At 35.2% G+C, this 21957-nt stretch overlaps 1 protein-coding gene across 4 annotated transcripts in view; it reads right to left on the minus strand.

Moving 5' to 3' along the window:
• The window catches only part of LOC308509101 (uncharacterized protein), a 718677-nt gene that overhangs the window by 538194 nt on the left and 158526 nt on the right, over positions 1-21957 (minus strand). Inside the window, exon 2 of one of the 4 annotated variants that reach the window (XM_081076779.1) lies at positions 20603-20665. The exons of the other annotated variants lie outside the window; for them this stretch is intronic. Within the exon in view, the coding sequence (XP_080932905.1) occupies positions 20603-20638 (36 nt within the window). The 5' untranslated portion in view covers positions 20639-20665. The remainder of the gene's footprint in view (positions 1-20602; positions 20666-21957) is intronic. 4 annotated transcript variants of the gene reach the window in all.

Genomic DNA, 21957 nt, shown 5'->3' on the forward strand with positions numbered 1-21957 from the left:
CCTCTGACTACTGCACTAATAACACTCATCAGTCATGCCCTCCATTATCTATTCCATTGTCTAATACCCTCACTAATGTAAAATACTCAAATTAGAAAAAAAATGGTTTGGTCTTGGATGTTTATTTCATATTTTATTTCTCATGAGGTAGAGTGCTCGGCATGTGAATGACGTCCTATGTATCCATCAAATGAATGAATGAATATGTGAATAAATATCACTCTAGTAAGTTTTTCCTCTGCTAAGAGTAGCTATTGTTTCTGAAACATTTTGACTGCATTTTGAGATAACAGAAACCAGAAAACCAAGCTGTATTACAAGTTAGCATAGGCAGTGTTTAAGAGTCTCTCGTCATGCATAGTTTTCTTCCTTATTTTTTTTTAATCAAGTGTGACTTATTTAAGGGATGCAAATCAACACCATTTATTACAAAAACTCTCAACAAAGGTGGTATAGAGGGAACATACCTCAACAGAATAAAGATCATATATGACAAGTCCACAGTTAACATCATATTCGAGAGTGAAACTCTGAAAGCCTTTTCTCTAAGATCAGAAGTAAGACAAGGATGCCCACTCTTGCCACTTGTACTCAACATAGTATTGAAAGTCCTCGCCAGAACAATTAGGCAAGAAAAAGACATAAAAGCCATCCAAATTGGAATGGAAGAAGTAAACTCTCACTATTTGCAGATGACATGGCATTATATATAAAAATCCTAAAGACTCCATCAAAAAACAGAACCAACAAACAAATTCAGTAAAGTTGCAGGATACAAAATAAAAATGCAAAACTCTGTTGCAATTATATTAATCACACACTATCAAAAAGAAATACAGAAAATAATTCCATTTACAATCGTATCAAAAGGAATAAAATAGGGATAAATTTAGTCAAGGAGGTAAAATAACGGTATATTGAAAACCATAAGACATTAATAATAGAAATTGAAGAAGACAAAAATAAATGCAAAGTTATTTCATACTCATGGGTAGCAAGAATCAATATTGTTAAGATATTCATAATATCCAAAGCAATCTACAGATTCAATGCAATCTCTTTCACAATTCCAGTGACATTTTTCAAAGAAATAAGACCAACAATCCTAGCATTTGTACAGAACCACAAAAAAAAACAAATTGCGAAAGTGATCTTGATAAAGAAAAACAAAGTTAAAGGCATAATGCTCCTTGATTTCAAAAAACATTACAAAAGTAGACTAATTAACACATTATGGCATTGTCATAAAAACAGACACATGGATCAATGGAACAGAATAGAGAGCCCAGATATAAATCCACACACGTATGATCAATTAATTCATGAGAAAGGAGCCAAGAATATACAGTGGGGAAAGGACAAGCTCTTCAACAAATGGTGCCGAGAAAACTGGACAGCCACATACAAAATAATGATACTCGAGCATTATCTTACACCATACACAAAATAATTCAAAATAGATTAAAGACTTGAACATAAAAACCTGACACCATAAAACTCCCAGAAGAAAACAGGCAGTGAGTTTCTTGACATAAGTCTTCGCAATAAATTTTTAAATCTGAAACCAAAAGTAAAAGTAAGAGAAGCTAAAAAGTAAGTGGAACTACATACTAAAAAAGTTCTGTACTGCAAAGGAAACTGTCAATAAAAGTTTCTAAAAGGTTTGGTCTGCTGGTGTCCTAACCCATGATTAATCAATAGTTGTTTTTTGTTTTTTGTTTTTGTTTATGTTTTTTTAAAGAGAGGGGGAGAGAGAGAGAGAGAGAGAGAGAGAGAGAGAGAGATTTAAAGGATATATGATTAAGAGTGAGAGAGAGATTTCAAGGATATGTAATCAGAAAACCATGACCAGCCACTCCAAATAAAAACTCACTATATTTTGCCAGTTTCTGGACCTAAGCCAGTTTTCAGGCCTGGAATCTAAGTGTATGAGAGACATGGTTCCTAGATGCAAAAATCATGCAACACTGTGGTGAGGACATTTTATAATGAGTTCCGAATGCTTTCCAAAGGTATATGTGACCTTTTACTTTGGTATTCATATCTTGGAATAGAGGAATGTCCAAACATTTGAGGACTAACAGAGTCCAAATTAGTATGGATACTGGAGGATCCACAGCACTTTGTGGATTTCTGTTGAGTGAGTGTGGAGGGGTACTAAGTAGCACATTAAGTCTAATCAAATCGGATTCAGAGTATATTCAGGAGGTCTACAGAGCCCCTGGTGGAAATTTTCTGATTGCCAAATGTACAATTGAAATGGATACCACTTAACTAGTATTAGCTTCAGTAGATTACATAACCACTTGGTGTCTCAAATCCTCGTTTATAATGGGGATTAAAATTTTACTCTATGTTGTGAGAGTTCAGTGAAATTACATGGAAAGAAAAGTGCAGCATAGAGTAAATGTTCATTTAAAGTTAATTATTATGGTGTCAGATAGGTACTGGACTTACTGGGGTGATGACTTCATAAGGTATATAAATGTCTAATCACTATGTTGTACACCTGAAACTAAGATAATATTGTATGTCAATTGTAATTGAAAAATAATTAAAAAAAATAAAAATGGATATATTCAATAAAAAGTCAAAACCCTACATTGTCTTTTTGGTCTCTTGGGTAGGACCTTTCACATGTGAAGTTCAGTTGGAAGTCTCTGAAACTACCTCTTTCCCATTCACAAATAAATTAAAATCATGCCATATTTCTAAGGAGTAGCTGAGATTAGTGCCAACCTTAAAGACCTATATAAACAGTACTAAATCCACCAGTGTGACCCATCAAAACCCAGATAAATCTTGGAGGATAACTGACAACTGTAAACCATCAGGAGCCTCTACGACTGCTGGTATGCCAGAGATGATATATTTGTTTAAACAGATTAACACAAACCATTGGACACATGCTATCTGGCCTCTGATCTGGCAAATGCATTCATTTGCATTCCTACTTGGAAGAAGGATCAGAAATAATTTGCATTTACTTGCGACATGCAGACAACTATCTGCCCTTACAAGGTCTCATGGTCTTCCCGCTAAGACTATGTTGTCTCCTCTGTCTTACATCATAATGTAATCCAAAGGGACCTGGAACAGCTGGATGTCTGCAAGAATAGCATATTGGCATACTCTAAAAAATAGTATCATGTTAATAAGATCGATGAACAAGAAGTGACACGTCTATAGGAGACAAGTCTATAAGAAACAAATATACTCCAGAGAGAATAAGTCAGGTCAAAATCAGAATGCCACATCAGTGTAGATTTCAGAGTTCCCATGGTATGAAGTTATTCCAGAACATCTCCTCAAAATAAGGGGCATATTATTGCAGCTTGCACTTCCTACCACTAAGAAGGAAGCAATGTCCGATAGGCCACTTCAGATTTTGGAGGATATACAGTCCACACTTAAGAACCCTATTGGGACCCAGATGCCAAATGCCACAAGAGACTACTAACTTTAAGTGGAACCTAGAGCAGGTAAGGGCTCTAGAGAAGGTCCAGGCTGAGACAGAAGTGGCTCTGCCACATGTGGCACGTGACCTATCAGAGTAACAGAGGGGAAAGATGCCATACAGAGTTTATGGCAAGCCCCAAAGAATAATCACAAGATATGCTTACCGGGTGATAGGTCGAGATCATGTCATCTGCAGTAGCTATTTATATACTTTTTGAGAAACAGATCCTGTTATATTACTGGGCCGTGGAATATTGAGATTGTGGTTAGAATTACTCTTCATGAGCTAGGATCTGTCAGATTAACCAAATCATGAGTTCACATTGAATCAGTAGCAATTCATGATAAAATGAAATTGATGTATTTTGCATCAGATATGAAGAAGACCAAAGGATAGAAGCTACATAAGCAGGTGGTCCAGATTCCTATGCTATCAACAACTATTATGCTGGCACCTCACTCTCAACTCAGCTCTGTATATGTTAGCTCCACTCAGGAGTGGCCCTGAAATTTTCCCAATGGGCACTCAAGACTATCCCGACTGAAAAATAAATAAATCACCACACACACACACACACACACACACACACACACACACACAGCGAGAGAGAGAAAGAGAGAGAGAGAGAGAGAGAGAGAGAGAGAGAGAGAGAGAGAGTATTTCCCCAAAAATAAGACCTAGCCGGACCACCAACATCTAACTTTGGAGCAACAATTAATGTAATATTATATAAAACCGGGTATTATATTGCATTATATTATACTGGGTCTTATGTTATTATATTATAGTAAAATAAGACCGAGTCTCATATTAATTTTTGCTCCAAAGGACGCATTAGAGCTGATTGTCCGGCTAGGTATTATTTTTGAGGAAACGTGGTATATACACACACACACACACACACACACACAAAATAATTGCCACAGGTTACAATATACAGTAGTCATGGGCAGTGGTAAAATAATTTGACTGGTTGATCAGCATCTTGGAGAGGGAAAGATTGGCACATTGGGAAAGGAGATTAGAGGAAATGCATGTGAATAAACCTAGGTGAGTGGATTTCAAGTGTGAAAAAATCTTTGTGTATCATATCAATGTTCACCAGAAAGCATTTACCACAGAAGAGGCACAAAATACCTAAGTAGATGGAATGGCTTAGCCATGACCTAAAGAAATTGAAGCTAAGCATGGATTTAATAACTCAGGCTCCCACTCACTAAGGCTGACCTAATTACTATCATTGCTGAGCATCCTGCCAGTTACTATCAGTGCTGAGCATCCAACCTGCCAGCAACAGAGACCAGTATTAATTCTTCAACACAGACCTTCCCTCTGAGAGACAAAACAGTCTCTTAGTGCAGATTTGACTGCTTTGCACTCCATTTGCCCTGGTCGGGGCAGTGGCTAAGACTGACTGGAATCTACATCGGTTCTAGGCATAAGTTTGCCTTTCTGCCACCAGGACCATGATCACTCTGCTATCTAAGAACTTAAAAGTTCAGCTTTGTTGGTTTTTTTACCAGCGTATGATTCCGCATAAATTACATTAAACTACGGAACCTACTTTCTAGAAAAGGAAGGATGGCAGTGGGTATATGGCATATGTTTTAGTCTCATAACCTATCACGTGATCCAGAAGCTTCTGGCCTAGTAGAACAATGCAATGACTCATTTGCCAAAAGGCAAAAAGATGAAAGCAGCAGGGACCAAATTCCAGGGACCATCTCAGAGAATCTGTCCTCCTCATCACCATGACCCTGAGCACTATGGGTTACAGGTGCTGTTTCCTAGAGTAAAGATGTTTCTAACATGGGGGCAGAGCAAGAGTCCATCCCATTAAATCATTAGGTAAGCCACTTCCTGGTCATTTCAGACACCTGATGCCAAAAGACCATCAAATATGAGGAGTCAGAATCCCGGCAAGGATAATTAACAATGATCATCAGGAAGAGGTAGAGCTTCTTTCTACAGTGAATGCAGGAAAGAATGCTTTTAGTAACTTTTAGAATTTGGGGGTTTCCTGATATTTGCTTGGCCTAATTTGATGAATGGATAAGTCCGACAACCCAGCTTGAGAAGAGCATGGTGTAGAGATGCAGACTTCTCAGGGATTAGATTGTGTCATCCAAAAAGAGGAGCAATTTAGTTGAGGAAAGGTGTTATCCATGGGTGAGGGGAAGAAGAAATGAGTAATGAAGGAACAGATGATAAGTATCAGTTAAGACCCTAGTATTTTCTGCAGTAGCAGGAGCTCTGTTATATCCTATTCTTGTTCTCTTTCACTCCTCCCCAAAATGAGTTTACTAGGTGAAGTAATGGACCCTAACGTTCAGGATTAAAGCACTTATTCCCCCAGCCTTGTATGGTTGGCAGCTGGCAACTGTCAGGTGAGTTCCTCTCCATGACTTACCCTTGACCAAAAATAGCTTACTCATTCAAGCTCAAACCAGGTGCTAATTCCAAAGAGTTCTCCCCAATCATAGCCTGGTGTGCAAACCTCCTCTAAGAATCTGCTTCCTGGGGAACCCAACTGCAACAATAGATAAGGTAAAATTTCCTAACTCAGTGACATCTATTTCTATATAAATGCTTAAAATCATCAAAACATTTTTACATAATCCCAAATATGCACACAAACACACAATCATGTATGCATGTACATGCACACACAGCATACTTCAAATTTACTACTGAATTCTCATAAAATACAAACAATTTTTGTTTCCAGATATTTTTTCTATAAGTAATCCAACAAGCACTGATTTGAAAGTGCTTGAATATAATCGAATAATATCTCATTAATTAAATTTTAAGTTTTTCTTTATTTTTATTAAAGAATTTTCAAGATAGTATACTGCACATATTGTTATTTTATAGGATGGTTTTGTTGAATAGATAGCATTGCAGGGAGGAGTATTAAACTATTTAAGATAACTAAAATAGACCAGGAAACAAGTTCAATAAAGTTGAGGGAACGTGAGTACACAGTAAATGCGAGAATTCATATTTAGAAATAAGTAAAAATAATTGGACTCAGATTTACACAAATTTTAACCTGGTTTATTTTTCTTTGTTTTGTTTTATTTTGGCAGTCTAAACATCTCTAAATGCAACATATTTGGGAACATTTAGCAGCAAAATGTAACCTGATCTGATCTCATTTAGTTGTAAATCCTGACCTGAAGAGATACAAGGTTATTTGTAGTCTGTTTTTATGCCAGACTATTTTATCAAAAATAGTCACATATTTTCCTATGGAAATATTACAGTATTTGATTGTGGGTTGTTGCCCTAGCCCTCCTGGTCACATTACAAAGTATACCGTATATGCAGCATATTATCTTTCTATACTTTAAAAATTTTGGAATTCCAAAACACATCTAATGAGATTTCATTCCTATGCTAATTATATTCAAAAGATAATAAAACTCATAAATATATTATTTTTTAAATAGCAGCAAATCTTAGTTCTGTTAGGGACATTATTTAATATAAATAATTTACTTATCTCATTTCTGAAACAAAGGTATTATCTAGAAATTCTTTGAAGCAATGATATAAATAATTTAGCCATTATGTACTTCATTTTAATACATATGAGTTATATACCACAGATAATGATTTAGAACGGCATAAGGGAGAAAAGACAAAATAAAACTGTTAAGGACTTATGGTGCCCCAAATTCTATAGCCTATAAGTAAAGCTCCCTTAACTTGCTTCATGTATAACCAAACATAAGTGGTAAAATCATTGATTTTTCAGGGTGTCAATTCATTGGTTTTACCGAGATATTGACTTGATCTTTGTTAATAAGCCATGCTACTGGCCTTCTGTCATGTCATTTTTCTGTTTTCTCTCTGAATCTCTCTTCTTACACAATCAATAGTTTTGAAATTCCTATTTAATTATTCATTTGGTAAATAACTGGTCTGTCGAATACATGCATATGTGTATAACAAATGGCTCTATTGAGAGGGTTAAGCATTACTTCAACTCTTTTAGACCAGTGCTTTACTTAGGTAAAGCAGAAATGGAGTGAAACAGTGAGGAGCGTCTGGTTGGAGAGAACAGTCTGAATGAAGGGATGATTAGTGGTATGCATAAACCAGAGGTGTCATGATAAAAAAAAAAAAAATCTCTGAATATCTCAGCATGTATCAAACCCTACAAATTAAGCTCTTTATAACCTCCAATTATGTATTTGAATGTGAATGTAATCTTAATATTAAACTCCCTGTAATCGACCCCACAGTTTGTCACATAGACCACCCTCTGTTTAGTGCTCATTTGCAATCATCATCCTTACAGTTTTTAATCTATTCTAGATTACTTTAATTTATTGGAGAACAATTATGTCATTTTATATAAGGAACAGTTTTTATGTCTAAATGCAATCTATCTGTAATATGTAATATTTCAGGGACCCATATGACTACTAATAAACTAGCAATCTGACAAAGATAACAAAGGATTAATTAAATTGACACTACAATTAAAGTACTTAAAAGACAATTATTCTGCTATTTCTGAGTCATGGTACATAAGTGTTTACAATATTATTTCTTTAATTATCTGTATATTTTAATATATTATAATTAAAGTTTTTGAAAATTTCTCAATACATAAAACAAAGGTGTTCTCTCAAATTAATTAAATGTCTTCATATAGAAATTAGTCTCACCAGACTTTTAATTTCTGTCTAATTTTATATTTTACAGTATTTCTGAGAATGTTTTTTTTCACTGGTGGTTTCATTTGTAGTTTCATTTAAGAGACTACGGCATTGCATTTTTTGGGGAATATTCAAAGTGCACTATTTTTTCCCATTAAATTAACATTATGGTATTTTAATAGAAATACTAAAAATACTGCTATATGAAAGCATGTAATTTTGCATTTTTATACTGTTGTATTCCATGTGGTCTGAAAGATTCTGTGTCTGTTTTATTCGCTGGAATCTTAAATGTTATATGTCCTTCCCAGTGCTAATTTTGCACCTATATTCTCAAATACATATTTTCATTTGTTTGTTTACCATCAGTTTTCTTTTATTGATCATGTAAATCCTACACAGAAAAAAGTACCATACATATACAATTTCCCAACAAATCCATGGGATAAGTATTATCATGACTGTTTACAGATGAGGAAATTGAGATTCCAAGAGTTGAAATGAATTGCTCAAGTTCACACTTAAAAAAGGTGAATCTGATATTTGAACCCAAGCTGTCTGCTTGGTAGACTTTCATCTAAAAAAACTATATATCATGAATTCCACTAATAAAATATATCATCCCTAACTTGAAGATAACCTAATAACACCATTCATTCGTCATTAAGATGACCAAATATATTAGATAATTCCTGCTATATTTGTATTTACTTATTTTTTCTTTCTTTCTTTCTTTCTTTCTTTCTTTCTTTCTTTCTTTCTTTCTTTCTTTCTTTCTTTCTTTCTTTTTCTTTCTTTGTTTCTCTCTCTCTCTCTCTCTCTCTCTCTCTCTCTCTCTCTCTCTCTCTCTCTCTCTCTCTCTCTTCTCTCTCTCTCTTTCTTTCCTTTTTATTTTTTCTTCCTTGCTGAAATCTGACAGTGGCACACTGGTATGTCTACCTCCCCTCCTTATGATAATGTAGTTGGCTGGAATCTAATGGTATGGAGCATAATTTTATATCTTGGAGTGATTTTTATCTTGTAGAATTAGAAAAGTTTGATCTAAATATTACATATTGATATATAAAGTTCTCATGTACCTGCCATGTTTCCACAGTGGTTTTGTTAACAATTGTATCAAGATGTTAAAAAGTCTTTTTCATTGCTTCAATATTTTCCACAAGATGGCACTGTAATTGAAAGTTAAAGTTCTGTAGAATTTGTGTGTGTGTGTGTGTGTGTGTGTGTGTGTGTGTGTGTGTATTTATTCTGTCATTCTTAAGGCTTTGTCTTTATCTCTGGCAATCTCATAAATCATAATATAGTTTCATTCTCTCTGGGTTTCCTAATCTATGTGCTGTTTTCTATACATCTACTTGAAAATTAATCCATAAACATGTTCAGTTCTCTCATATTCTAGACACTTTAATCTAATCAAAATGTTATATCTTCAGTGTTGCCCTGGAATTGGGCACTGTAGTCAAAATGTTTACTAAAGATGTGCAAATTATGCTATATAATAGATATCCATACAAACTGGAGCCATTAGGACCTCCTTCCAGTGTTATGAAGGTTGTTCCTTAAGTGGTATTCCGTAGTGCCATTTTGACATAAATCGAGTGTTCACATATGTGTATCATCAGCTGAATTCTCTATTCTGTTTCAGTTACCTATAGTGGATATTTATGACAGAAGAGTATTATCTTAAATGGTGTAGCTTTATAATATGTCTTTATATTTTGTAATGTATTATAAGTACCACAGGAAAGTTCGCCATTTTCAAAAGTGTCCTGGTTATGGTTTTTGCTTTTGTATTTCCATATAAAATTTAAAATCAAGGTGTCAATGTCAACAATAACAATATCAACAAAAATTTCAATTTTACTTTTTCAATAAATTGTGCCAGTCAATAAAGATTCATAATGAAAAATTGAGTCTGGTTCCAAAAGTTATGCTATACAGAAAAAAATCAATTCCAGGTAGATGCTAAATTTAAATATTAAATATAAAATAAATTTTGTAGAAGAAAATATTATATATAAATAAATATTTCTTAATGAGTACCAATGTTGATAAATTGGATTTCATTAAAATTAAGAAGTTTGAAGTTTGTTCATCATTGAGATATGATTGAGAGAGAATATGTCAAAAGAAAAAAAATGAAGCAAATATTTGAAATACATTATTAACCAAGGACTTCTCAAGAACATAAAAATATCAAAAATATCTAGTGACATGAACATGACTGTCAAAGAAAATATTCAAATGGCTAATATGTTTTAGAAACACTACTGAATCTCATTAGTTATCAGAAGAAAAAAAATTAAAACCACAATGCAATCTCACTCTGTACCCAATAACTAAAACTTCTCCAGAATTTAATTCTGTGAAGCCAGCATTCACCGGAACCAAAAGTGTTTAACAAAATATTACTAAGAAAAGAAAAGGTAAGAAAACTAAAGTCCGATAACGCATTAACCTAGATGCAAGGATAATTAATAAAGTTTTAGCAAACTGAATTCAACAATATATAAAAAGATACTATAACCTAACTAACTGTGTTTCAATCTACAAAAGTCAAGACTGTTTTAATGTTGAAAACCCAACCAATGCAGAGAACTAAGTAATGGAGAGTAATTACATATTCGTGAAAAGGAAGACTCACTGTCAAGCTGTCAGTTCGTTCCAACTTGATCTATAGAGTCAATGAAATCCCAAAGAAAATACCAGCAAGCTATTTTGTGGCTGTTGACAAACTGATTTTACAGTTTATATGAAGAGGCAAAAGAGCTAGAATAGCCAACACAATACTGAAGGAGAATAACAGTGTTGGAAGACTGATACCACCCAACTCTAAGACTTATTACAAAGCTACAGTAATTGATACAGTGTGGTACCGATGAAGGAACAAATAGATTAACAGACCAGCATAGAAAATCCAGAAATGGATGTATCTAAAAATAGTCAACCGATATTTTACAAAGAAGTAAAGGCTATAAAATGGAGCAAAGATAGTACTTTCAACACATGGTACTAAAAAAAACTGGATATGCACATGCAAAAAAAAAAAATGATCTAGATACAGATCTTAAGTCCCTCACCAAAATTAACTCAAAGTGGATCAGAGACCTGGTTTTACAAAAGTGTGAAACCATAAAACTTCCAGAAGTTAACATAAAGAACACACAATGTGATATATAGATGACGTATTATAGAATTGTACACTTAAAACTTATGTAATTTTACTAACCATTGTCACCCCAAAAACATTCTAATAAAGAAATATTAATAATTATTACTAATGTAATAAAGAAAACCTAGATGACAATAAATATGGGGATGACTTTTTAGATACAACACCAACGATACAATCCACATAAGAAATAATTGATACACATTAAACTTCGTTAAAGTTAAGAATGTCTGTTCTGTAAAAGTCAGTGTTAAGAGAATGAGAAGACAAGTCGCAGACAGGGAGAAAATATTTACAAAACATACATCTGACAAAGCACTGTTATCCAAAATACACAAAACACTATTAAAGCTCAACAATGAGAAAACAAACAACAACAAAAATATAAAAGTGGGCCCAGGATCATTAAGAGATGTCTCACCAAAGATAGACAAATAACTATATGAAAATATGCTCCACACTATTTCATCGTATCGGGGAAATGCAAATTAAAAAAATGAGATACCACTGCACACCTGTTAGAATGGTCAAAATCTGAAACACTGACACCACTAAATGCTGATGAGGATGTGAGGCAACAAGAGCTCTCATTTATTTCTGATAGGAATGAAAAATGGTGCAGCAAGTTTTCAAGACAGGTTTTCACTTTCTTACAAAAGTAAACATACTTTTAAGATACAATCCAGCAATGATACTCCTTGATATTTACCAAAAGGAGTTGAAAATTTATGTCCACACAAAACCTCACTTAGATTATTTATAGCAGCTTTATTTATAACTGCTTAAACTTGGACGCACCCAAGATGTCCTTCAGTAGGTGAATGGATAACTAAACTGTGGGACATGCCAACAATGGAATGATATTCAGTGCTGAAAAGAAGTGAGCTATCAAATTATAAAAAGAAATGGAAGGAACTTAAATGCATATCACTAATTGAAAGAGGCCAACCGGAAATGGTGACTTACTATATGATTTCTAAGAAAAGGGAAAACCATGCAGACAGTAAAAGGATCAGTTGTTGCCAAGGGTTGGGGGTTGGGGGAGAAAAAATAATTGGTGGAGCACAGAATTTTAGAGCAATATCATAATAAAACCATATGATAGAAATATTTCATTATGTATTTGTCCAAACTCAGAATATACAATACCCAGAATGAACCGTACTGCAAACTATGAACTTTGGGTGATTATGATGAGTTAATGTAGGTTCACCAAATGTAACAAATATACCACTCTGTTGGGAGATACTGACAACGGGGAAGGCTGTGCATGTTTGGGGGTAGCCGGTATATCTTCCCCTCAATTTTACTGTGAACCTAAAACTGCTCTAAAAAATAGTCTTAATAAACTAACTAATCAATATATATTTACATGTTAACATACTAATTAATATAAACAGTATTATCATACCAATTTGTGCAGGCAAATAATTTGGCAAAACCTAACACTGATCCCTTATAGAAATTCAGCAAACTAGGAATAATAGAGAACTTCTTCCACATAATGGCACATCTATGAAGAGCATATAATTTTTAATGGCAACAATCTAGGTACTTTCTTTCTATTATTTTTTCTTTTAACAGCTTTATTGGTATATAATGAACATATATAAAACAGTAGTTATTTAGACAGTTTGATGAATTTTGACATATGTATATATATATATATATATATGTGAAACTTCATACAGTGAAGAAACTGAATATGTGTGTAACCCACCTCTCGATTTCATAATTATAGATCAATTTGTGTTGTGTAGAATTTTATAAAACCAAATAATTTTTGTTGTTGTTGTTATGTAGCTTTTTATCACCCAACATAATTTTTTTGAGATTTTCATGTAAGATTACCTGGGCTTCTATGCCACATTTATATACTTATCCTTCTCCAAGTGTACAATACAGTTACATCAAGCATATTGTAATGCATTGAGGATTTTTTTCTATTTTCTATTTATTCTTTTGCACAGTCTTTTTACCTGATCTTGACAGTTCTTTAGCTACCCAGAAAAATATTAAATTTCTTAGATGTCTAGCAAATATCACACTTACATGTGATGCCTTCCTACAAAAACATGTTCTTAAAGTAATACATCCCTTCTCAAAGTGTCTCTTCCCCTTACAGACTTCTATTCTCAAATTAATGTAACTTAGTAATTCACAAATCTAGTTTTCTTACTCCATAGCAATATGAATGAAGGCAGACTCCAATTAGTTTTTCAGTTTTTCATTTTCAGGGTTTAGCATAGTTCTTTTCATGCAAGAAAATCCCAGATCCTTTCAAATTGACAGGGTATTATTAAGAGAAATGCAATATTCTTGTACAGTGTTATGAACTGAACTGTGTTCCCTCAGAATTTGTGTGTTGATGCTCTAAGCCTCACATGTGACTCACAATGTGACTGTATTTAGACATAGGGTCCTTAAAGAACTTCTTTTCTTTTGTTTTGTTGTTGTTGTTGTTTTGTTTTGTTTTTAAGTTAAAATGAGGTCTTAGGGTAGTCCATAATCTAATACAACTTATACAGAAGTTGCCCTTATAAGAAGAGAATATTTGGACACAGACACAGAGGAAAGATCATGTAAAGACACAGGGAGAAGATGTTCATCGACAAGCCAAGGAGAGAGGTCTTGGAACCTATGACATCTTGATTTCAGACTTACAGCCTCCCAATTGTGGCAAAATAAATTTCTGTTGTTTAAGCCACCCAGTGGGTGGTACTTTGTTATGACAGCCTTAGCAAACTAATGAGGGCCACCAATCAAATGAGACAGTTTGACCATTTTATTAACGTTTAGCAGAGAAAATTTAGCCACAAAAGTGTCTTCTTTCCTTTTTTTCCTTTTTTTTATCAGTATTGCTGTAGCCCCCCATACCACATAGATTTTACCTGCAGATGCTCCCACCCACTACTACATGGAAGCCAAACGTTTTATTAAGTTCAACTGGAACAATTGAACAAATTATTATGTTTTGTAACAAGCTTCCCATTACATTTATCCATAAAGTCTGCGTTACATGTTGTTGCAACTTTTAAAACTTAGACAATCTCATTTGTATTCAGTAACAATGTTTGAATGAACCTATCTGGTTGGGGTTAGTCTCAGTGCTCCAAATACCTTCATGTTTTTCTTTGAAAATAAAACCTGCTGAGTTCTGGGAGTTTGAGTTTGATCATATTCCTTTACCTGATAAAACTTAATCTTCACTTAATCAAGGAAAGTTATTAAACACATGAATTAGAGGAGCTCCATCTTGCAGATCATCACACCAATCAAATGTTACTTTGAGAACATGGACTCATGATTTATAATAACCATAAATTAATCAGTATGTACAATGAATAATTCATTCTTGGTAGAGTCCCTAGATCAGGATCCTGTCATTTCTCTCAGCTCCATGCTCTGGGAGAGTTTGTGGAAAGAGATTTCATCTGACACCAACACACCTCTGTCTCTGTGAGAAAGTCAAAGTGAGGTCTCACCAGCACCATGGCCACAAGTTAAATGTTCTTATTTCACTCTCCTGAACATTCATGGGCACAGAAACATTTGCAGTGCATATTGTCTATGGTTTACTGGCCTCTTCTGTATATATATTCATATATATATTCATATATATATTCATATATATATTCATATATATGTGTGTGTGTATATATACACATACACATGCAATATATATTACATATAATATATGTTATATTTATACATACATATATACTATATAATATATATATTTAATTCATTTTAATATATAAAATGGAATTTATATTAAATATCAACATGTGTAAAGAAGTATAACAGGATATACAGGGGAGAAAAAATATTTTTTTTCCCAATACAAGGGTATAAAAATTAAAATTTGCAGGTTAGTTTTCTCCTGACAGACTTCTATATTGACTATAACCATTACAGGTAATGGAACAACTGAGAACATGGACCATAGCCCAAAGTAACAATTAGCAAGTGACATATGAGTATACCAAAATCTGCAAGTTTATCAGGAATGAGTGCCTTTGAATTGGGAATATGAAGAAAGTCAGATGCAGATGTTTTAAGTTAGAGCAGAGAAACAACATGGAAGCATATAGGAACGATAAGTGTCCAGAAGAGCATACCTAAAGAATGAGTTCAGAGACTTGGGTATCAATTGCCACATACCTGACGATCAGGAGAGTATCAGATCAGAAGAGCAGAGTAGGAGATGGGCTTTAAGGCTGCTTTAAATATGATAGCATCCCCTCTCCCAACAAAGTATACTTACCATAAATAGAATACATTCCAGTTAAATAATGTGATAAGTCCACTAAACTGGCAAGTGGTGAAGCCTGCACTTAATGTCTACTCTCCCAGTTTTTAGTTGTTTATGTTTCGACTGTGCTACATTTGACACACTGTGACCACCTTTTTTTTCTTTTCCCCTGGGATGGAAACTGACCAGAGAGCTTGTACTTCCTAGATCTTGCAAATAGAGGATGCGTAATAAAATGTGAGCTTACAGTGGGAAATTATGGTAGATTTATTTTTTTGTTGTTATCTGCAGAAATATCTGCTCTGAGATGATTCAAAAGTCAATGTTTTCTCTACACTCATTTATTTCATCCTGTGCAGAAAATATGTACCCAAGGGAAGGGTACATCTTTCTCAAAAAGAAAGCATATGTTTTATTTCCTAATTCTTGAGGGATAAGAGAAGGCTCGAACAATGTGTAACTTTGGCATAAATGGAAGTAACGTCTTACTAAACTGTACAGGATGCTCATTTCAGGCTCAGGGCTAGACCTTTCTTAATATTTTGAGGCAAAATATATATCCAATGATAAGCCATGGGTTTATAGGTTACCAGCAGAAATAAAATATTTCAAATCCATGAATAGACCTGACACAGGTGGATGAGTCAAAAAATAGCCAGTGTACAGGTTCGCTTCAACTACACTTGTGGAGCTTGCAAGACGTTGACAAAGGTCACGTGCTGCATGGTCCATAGAAGCTACTGCTCTGAAGAAATGTGTCTAGGTAAGGCAGTCCCTTCATCTTCAGCACGGTGCAGGAAAAAAAAAAAACAGGAAAAAAACAAAAACGGGGAAATTGGTATAAACCCAGTGAGAACAATAGTGATCTAAAAGTTAATAAAATAGAGTGCAACAAAAATAATTCCTTAAACATTGCTGAAGGAAAAGGCATAATTAATAGAAGCATTTGACATTTTCCCAAAGAAGAAACAATATTGATATATCAGAAATTCAAAGACAAAATAAAATTCCTTTTTAACTGTCCAGTTAGCATACAAAAGATGTAACAATGTCAAGTGATCAATTCAATAAGTTTTGACAATTGTATACAAACACCCATGTAGCAATTATCTAAATAAGCTATAGAATATATCCATCACCCTGGAGAGGTCTCTCAAACCTCTTTCTAGTATACACTCTGTCCTCTCCACCCAAAGGAATAACTTATTCACTTCTAACACCATTAAGTAGTTTTACAACTTCTTGTACCATCTATCTATCCATCCATCCATCCATCTATAGTATGTATTATTTGTGTTTGGCTTCTTTAGTCAATGGCATTTATTTATGTTATTGAGTGTATCAGTAGTTTGTTTCTTTTACTGCTGAATAGTATTCCATTGTACATTATACCACAGGTTATTTATACATTTTTCCTGACTGGACATGTGGCCTGTGTCCAGTTTGGGGATACTATGAATTAGCTGCAATGATAATTCTCATATGAGACTTTTATGTATGTTTATTTATGTTTCCATTTGTTATGGAAAAATACTCTGTAATGGAATTGTGGATCATGGTGTAGATGTGTTGTTTTTTTAATTAAAATGTATGGTAGTGACAACGGTTAGTAAAATTACATAGGTTTCAAGTGCACAATTCTGTAATACAACATTTATACATCACATTGCATTTTTAACTTTGTAAGAAAATTTTCCCTTTCACATCCTTAAAAATAGGTTCATGAACTCCACATCCACTTACGCATTTTATTTTCATAAGGAGATTATTTGTTAGGAGAAATAAGAGTAATGAGCATTAAAATGAAATCCATCCCCCGTACCCCCAAAGGGGGCCATTTAGTTCCTGCCATAATAATAAGCTAGAAAGAGAACAGAGGAACACTCCAATTAGCCCACTTCCAGGAACAACAGATGAAGGTTATCTGGTCTGCAAAAAAGAAAGAGAGCTCTATGGAATATGTTTCTAGTGAAGGTTAAGACTGGAGAAAGGAGAGTTCGTTCCTTTGGAGATGGACCACATAGGAAAAAAGAGTAATGGGCAAAAGACAGGAAAAAAGGAATAGTATTGAACCATGAGAAAGAAGGAAATCAGCTATCTGTGACAAAAATACAAAATGTTATATTTGTGTTGGGTGTGTGTGTATAAATATTATATATTACATATGAGAAATATATATTATATATATATATATATATATTTCTCATATGTAATATATAATATTTTCTTTATCCATTCATGTGTTGATGGACACTTAGGGTGTTTCCATGTCTGGCTATTGTGAATGATGAGAAGAATACTGCAATGAACATGTGGGGGCAAATATATTTTCGAGATAGTGATGTAATTTCATTTGGATATATGCCCAGAAGTGGGATTGTTGGGTCATATAGTAGCTCTATTTTTATTTTTTTGAGGAATTTTCATACTGTTTTCCATAGTAGCTGTACCAATTTACATTCCCACAAATATTATACAAGAATTCCCCTTTTTTAAAAAAATTAAAGTTTATTGGGGTGACAATGGTTAGTAAAGTTACATAGGTTTCAAGTGTACAATTCTGTAATACATCATCTATGCATCACACTGAGTGTTCACTTTTTTTTGCCAGAAAGTCACTAGTATTTATTATCTCTTGTCTTTTTGATAATAGGTATTCTATCTGGTGTGAGGAGTTTTATGGTTCCAGGTCTTACTTTGAAGTGCTTACTCCATTTCAAGTTAATTCTTGCGAGTAGAATGGTCCTGCAGAAGATTTCTTGGAGTTGAATTGTTTGGGGATGTATGAACTTCATGAACCGGAACGCACAAATCTCTCCCTAGTTTTAGTAAGTTCTCAGCCATTATTTCTTTAAAGAAGCTGCCTATCTCTTTCTCCCTGTCTTCTCCTTCTGGGACTCCAATAATGCATTGTTTCTTTTCTTAAGGGTGTCTCATAAGTCCCATGAGCTTTCTTAATTCCTTTTTATTTTTTATTTTTGTTCCTCTGACGGGATAATTTTAAATGTTAGCCTGCAAGTCATTGCTAGTTTTTTTTTGGTTTAGTCCAGTCTTTTCTTGTTGCTCTGTACTGAATTCTTCAATTCAGTCATCCAAAATTTCTGTTTGGTTCTTTTTTTATATATTTCCTATCTTTTGCTGAACTTTTCATTTTGTTCAACTGTTTTCTTGATTTTTAAAAATTGTTTATTTGTGTTCTCTTCTAGTTCCTGAGCATCTTTATAACAAGTATGGTTAATTCTGTGTCAGATAATTCATGCGTTTGTTTCTTTGGGGTCACTTACTACAAGTGTATTGTATTCCTTTGGTGGTATCATTCTTCCAGGATTCTTCAAGGTCCCTACAGCCTTGTGTAGGTGTCTGTACATTTGAAGAAGCAGTCACTTTTTCCAGACGTTATGGACTAACTTTGGTATGTTAAGAACTTCACTGGTAGATGGGGGCACATTGTAGTATGTTGTAAATCTGGATCTAGTGATTCAAGGTGCCAAGTGCAAAGGTGTGTGGCATCTCAGGTCCAGGAAAGGCATACATGGTGTCTCATCTGCTCAGGCTGTAGGGTCCACAACATCAACAACTGCATGATCCATCACAAGTGCTTCAGGGGGTCTATAGTGGCTGTGAAGACGACTGGAGTCCTCAGAGCTACCTCCAGGTCCAGTAGCTAGGGACCATGGTAGGTGATGGAGGTAACCAGAGCTGGTGGTGTGCACATGCTCAGCTCCTGGAGCTGGTTGCTTGTGCCTGTGTATTTGTAGTGACTGGCTGTACATACATGCAGTGGTCAGGGTAGCAGCCAGAAGAAAGGGGTGGGACCAACTGCAGGTGGATTAGCTGCTGTGAGGACTTTGGTTATTGGGGTGCGCTCTCATGGCTGCAGGGTCTCACAACAGGTTTGCACACAGAAGTGGAAGCCAATGGCAGGTGTTAAACTGGTGGGGTGCAGGTGCACAGCTTCAAGGAGTCGCTGCAGGTGACCCAGCAATGCAAGCCAGTCACTGGACACAGGGCCAGATCCTAGGCCCACAAACAGCTGTGGAGACCTTGGCTCTCAGTGTGTACTCTTGTGGCTGCAGGGTCTTGTGATGGACATACAAATGGTAGTGGAGGCTGGTGATGGGAGTCAAACTGATGGCTTGCAGGTGCACAGCTGGAGGGGCTAGCTAGCGTGAGCACTGTGGGAGTTAGCTGCAGGAGTCTAGGCTGGCCTCTTGCATATGTGTAGCTACAGACAGGGGCTGGCTGCTGGTATGGATTCCAGGCTCCAGCAGGGGTTGGGGTGTGTGGGTGGGAGCAGAGTGAGGACTAAGGTGTCTGGCATCTGTAAACTCAAACACCGGTGGGCCAAAAGCTTCAGTGGTGAAACCTGCAGGGGCTTCTGGCAGCTGTGTTGTTTGTTGGCTAGTTCAGCAGTAATGCTGCTGGAGTCCTATGCAGAGCAGGCCACTGGGAACCACTATTGCTCCTGCTATGGTGTCGATATTGGTAGCCTCTGCCCTATTTCCTGGCCCTTGGTCTTCTTTAAATGTCTCAGCTTTGGCAGTATCTGAATGCGGTGAAACCACAGTGAGTCCTTGATACAGTGCCCAAAAAGGCTGTGGAAGCGGGTTGCCCACCCCACTCTCCCTTTCCCAGCAAGGGAAACTCTTTTTTCAAGCAGGGAATTTTCCTCTTGGCAGTGCTAAATGGGGGTTGGGATGATGCAGGCGAGTGAAGCTGTTCTTTCTCTTTCTGTGTGGTTAGCCTCAGGTTTTTTATTCCACCGTGTTGCTGACTCTTCCCAAGTGGACACCTGAGCTCTTTCAGAACTATTTCTGTTCATGGACAACAGTCTACTTGTTCATTTTTGTGGGGGGATAAAAGCTGGGGTATCTTACTCCTCCACCTTGGTGACATGACTCTCCCAAAGTGATCTAAAGATGTTCATACTGAAGAAAATCATGACTACAAATATCCAAACCCAGCACAACTCAATTCCCCATGCTAAGAGTCTGACAGAAAAAGAAGCACATTCACTTCCAGTTAAAAAAAAAAAAAATTACCTCAATATCTATTTTTCTTGTACATAGAATCTCCATAATTCAAACAAAAAAATCACAAGACACCTAAAAAGCAAAAAAAAAAAAAATTTTTAAGTAATGATTTGTTAAATGATGAGTCAGTAGAACTAGACCTAAACACGGCCTGAGTATTGACACTTAGAGATACTGAAATCACTATTAATAATGTACGAAAAGAATTAGAAAATGTGAAAAAATAAAAATAAAAATAAATAAGAAAATGTGGACAATATGCAAAATAAGGAGGGGTGGGCGTTGTTCCTGCAAAATTTTAAAGTTGGCCCTTCCTCCACTTGTCCCTATTTAAACCAAGCACTTACTCCCAGGACTCTCCTCACCCAGTTAAATCTGAAGCACTGTATACAAGAAATTCACAATCTTCTGCTTCTCAATCGTCTTTGGAAGCTATTTCTAGCTATTTCTTAGCTAGGTAATTTCATAAAACCATGGGACCTTTAATTTCATCTATAGTTTTACAACCCCGAATTCATACCTCTAGTGCTGGCCTTGCTCTTGTACTCCAGTTTATCTATCTAATTCCTTATTCAGAAACACCACTGAATCTAAGATGACTCAAAATTATCCAGTGTAAAGCAGATTTTATTTTTCTTAAATAGCTCCTTAAGCTGCCGTTTCACCAAACATTTTTACCTCAGTAAACAGCATTACTTTATAAGTAGCCATAAAATTCAAAACCACAGGACTCATCTCTAACTCTTGCTTTATTCTTATACCATGGTATTCTTATACCATTTCTTATTTTACCCATCAGGATATCCAATTGATTTCAACTCTAACCATAGTGCAAATCCACTTCTCTTTGTTTTCATTACTACTGTCACCTGGACAGATGCAAGTAATGAAACTTGTCTCCTTGTTTATATTTGTGCCTTATTCATCTCTTCTCCAAATACCTACGAGAGTGATTTATATTTCATGTTTCATAAACTGGGTGAAACCATATTTCTTTCCTGCTTAAAATCCTCTCTTTGTTCTCTCCCAAATAGGAAAACTAAATAAATCCAAATTCGGTACCCAGGCTTCAGAGCACACAAGATTTGGGGCATGCCCAAGGCTCTAACCTTATGTGTTGACTTGCTTCTTTTGATCCAGCCACATGTCTCTGTGTTTCGCAAAACTACCAAGTCATTTTCAATTTAGAAGCTGTTCAATAGCTCTTTACTTTGCCCAAAAGTCAGTTGTCCCTGTTTTTATTTTGTTTTGTTTTTGTTTATTTTTGAGGTTGACTCTTTGTCTGTTGGTTTAAGCTCCTGAAAAGTACTAATCCCCAAAGTAAAGCTGTTCTTTAATCTCTGCCTATTTTACATGAATAACTA

Source organism: Rhinolophus hipposideros (genome assembly GCF_964194185.1).
Source record: "Rhinolophus hipposideros genome assembly, chromosome: 16".
NCBI lineage: Eukaryota > Metazoa > Chordata > Mammalia > Chiroptera > Rhinolophidae > Rhinolophus > Rhinolophus hipposideros.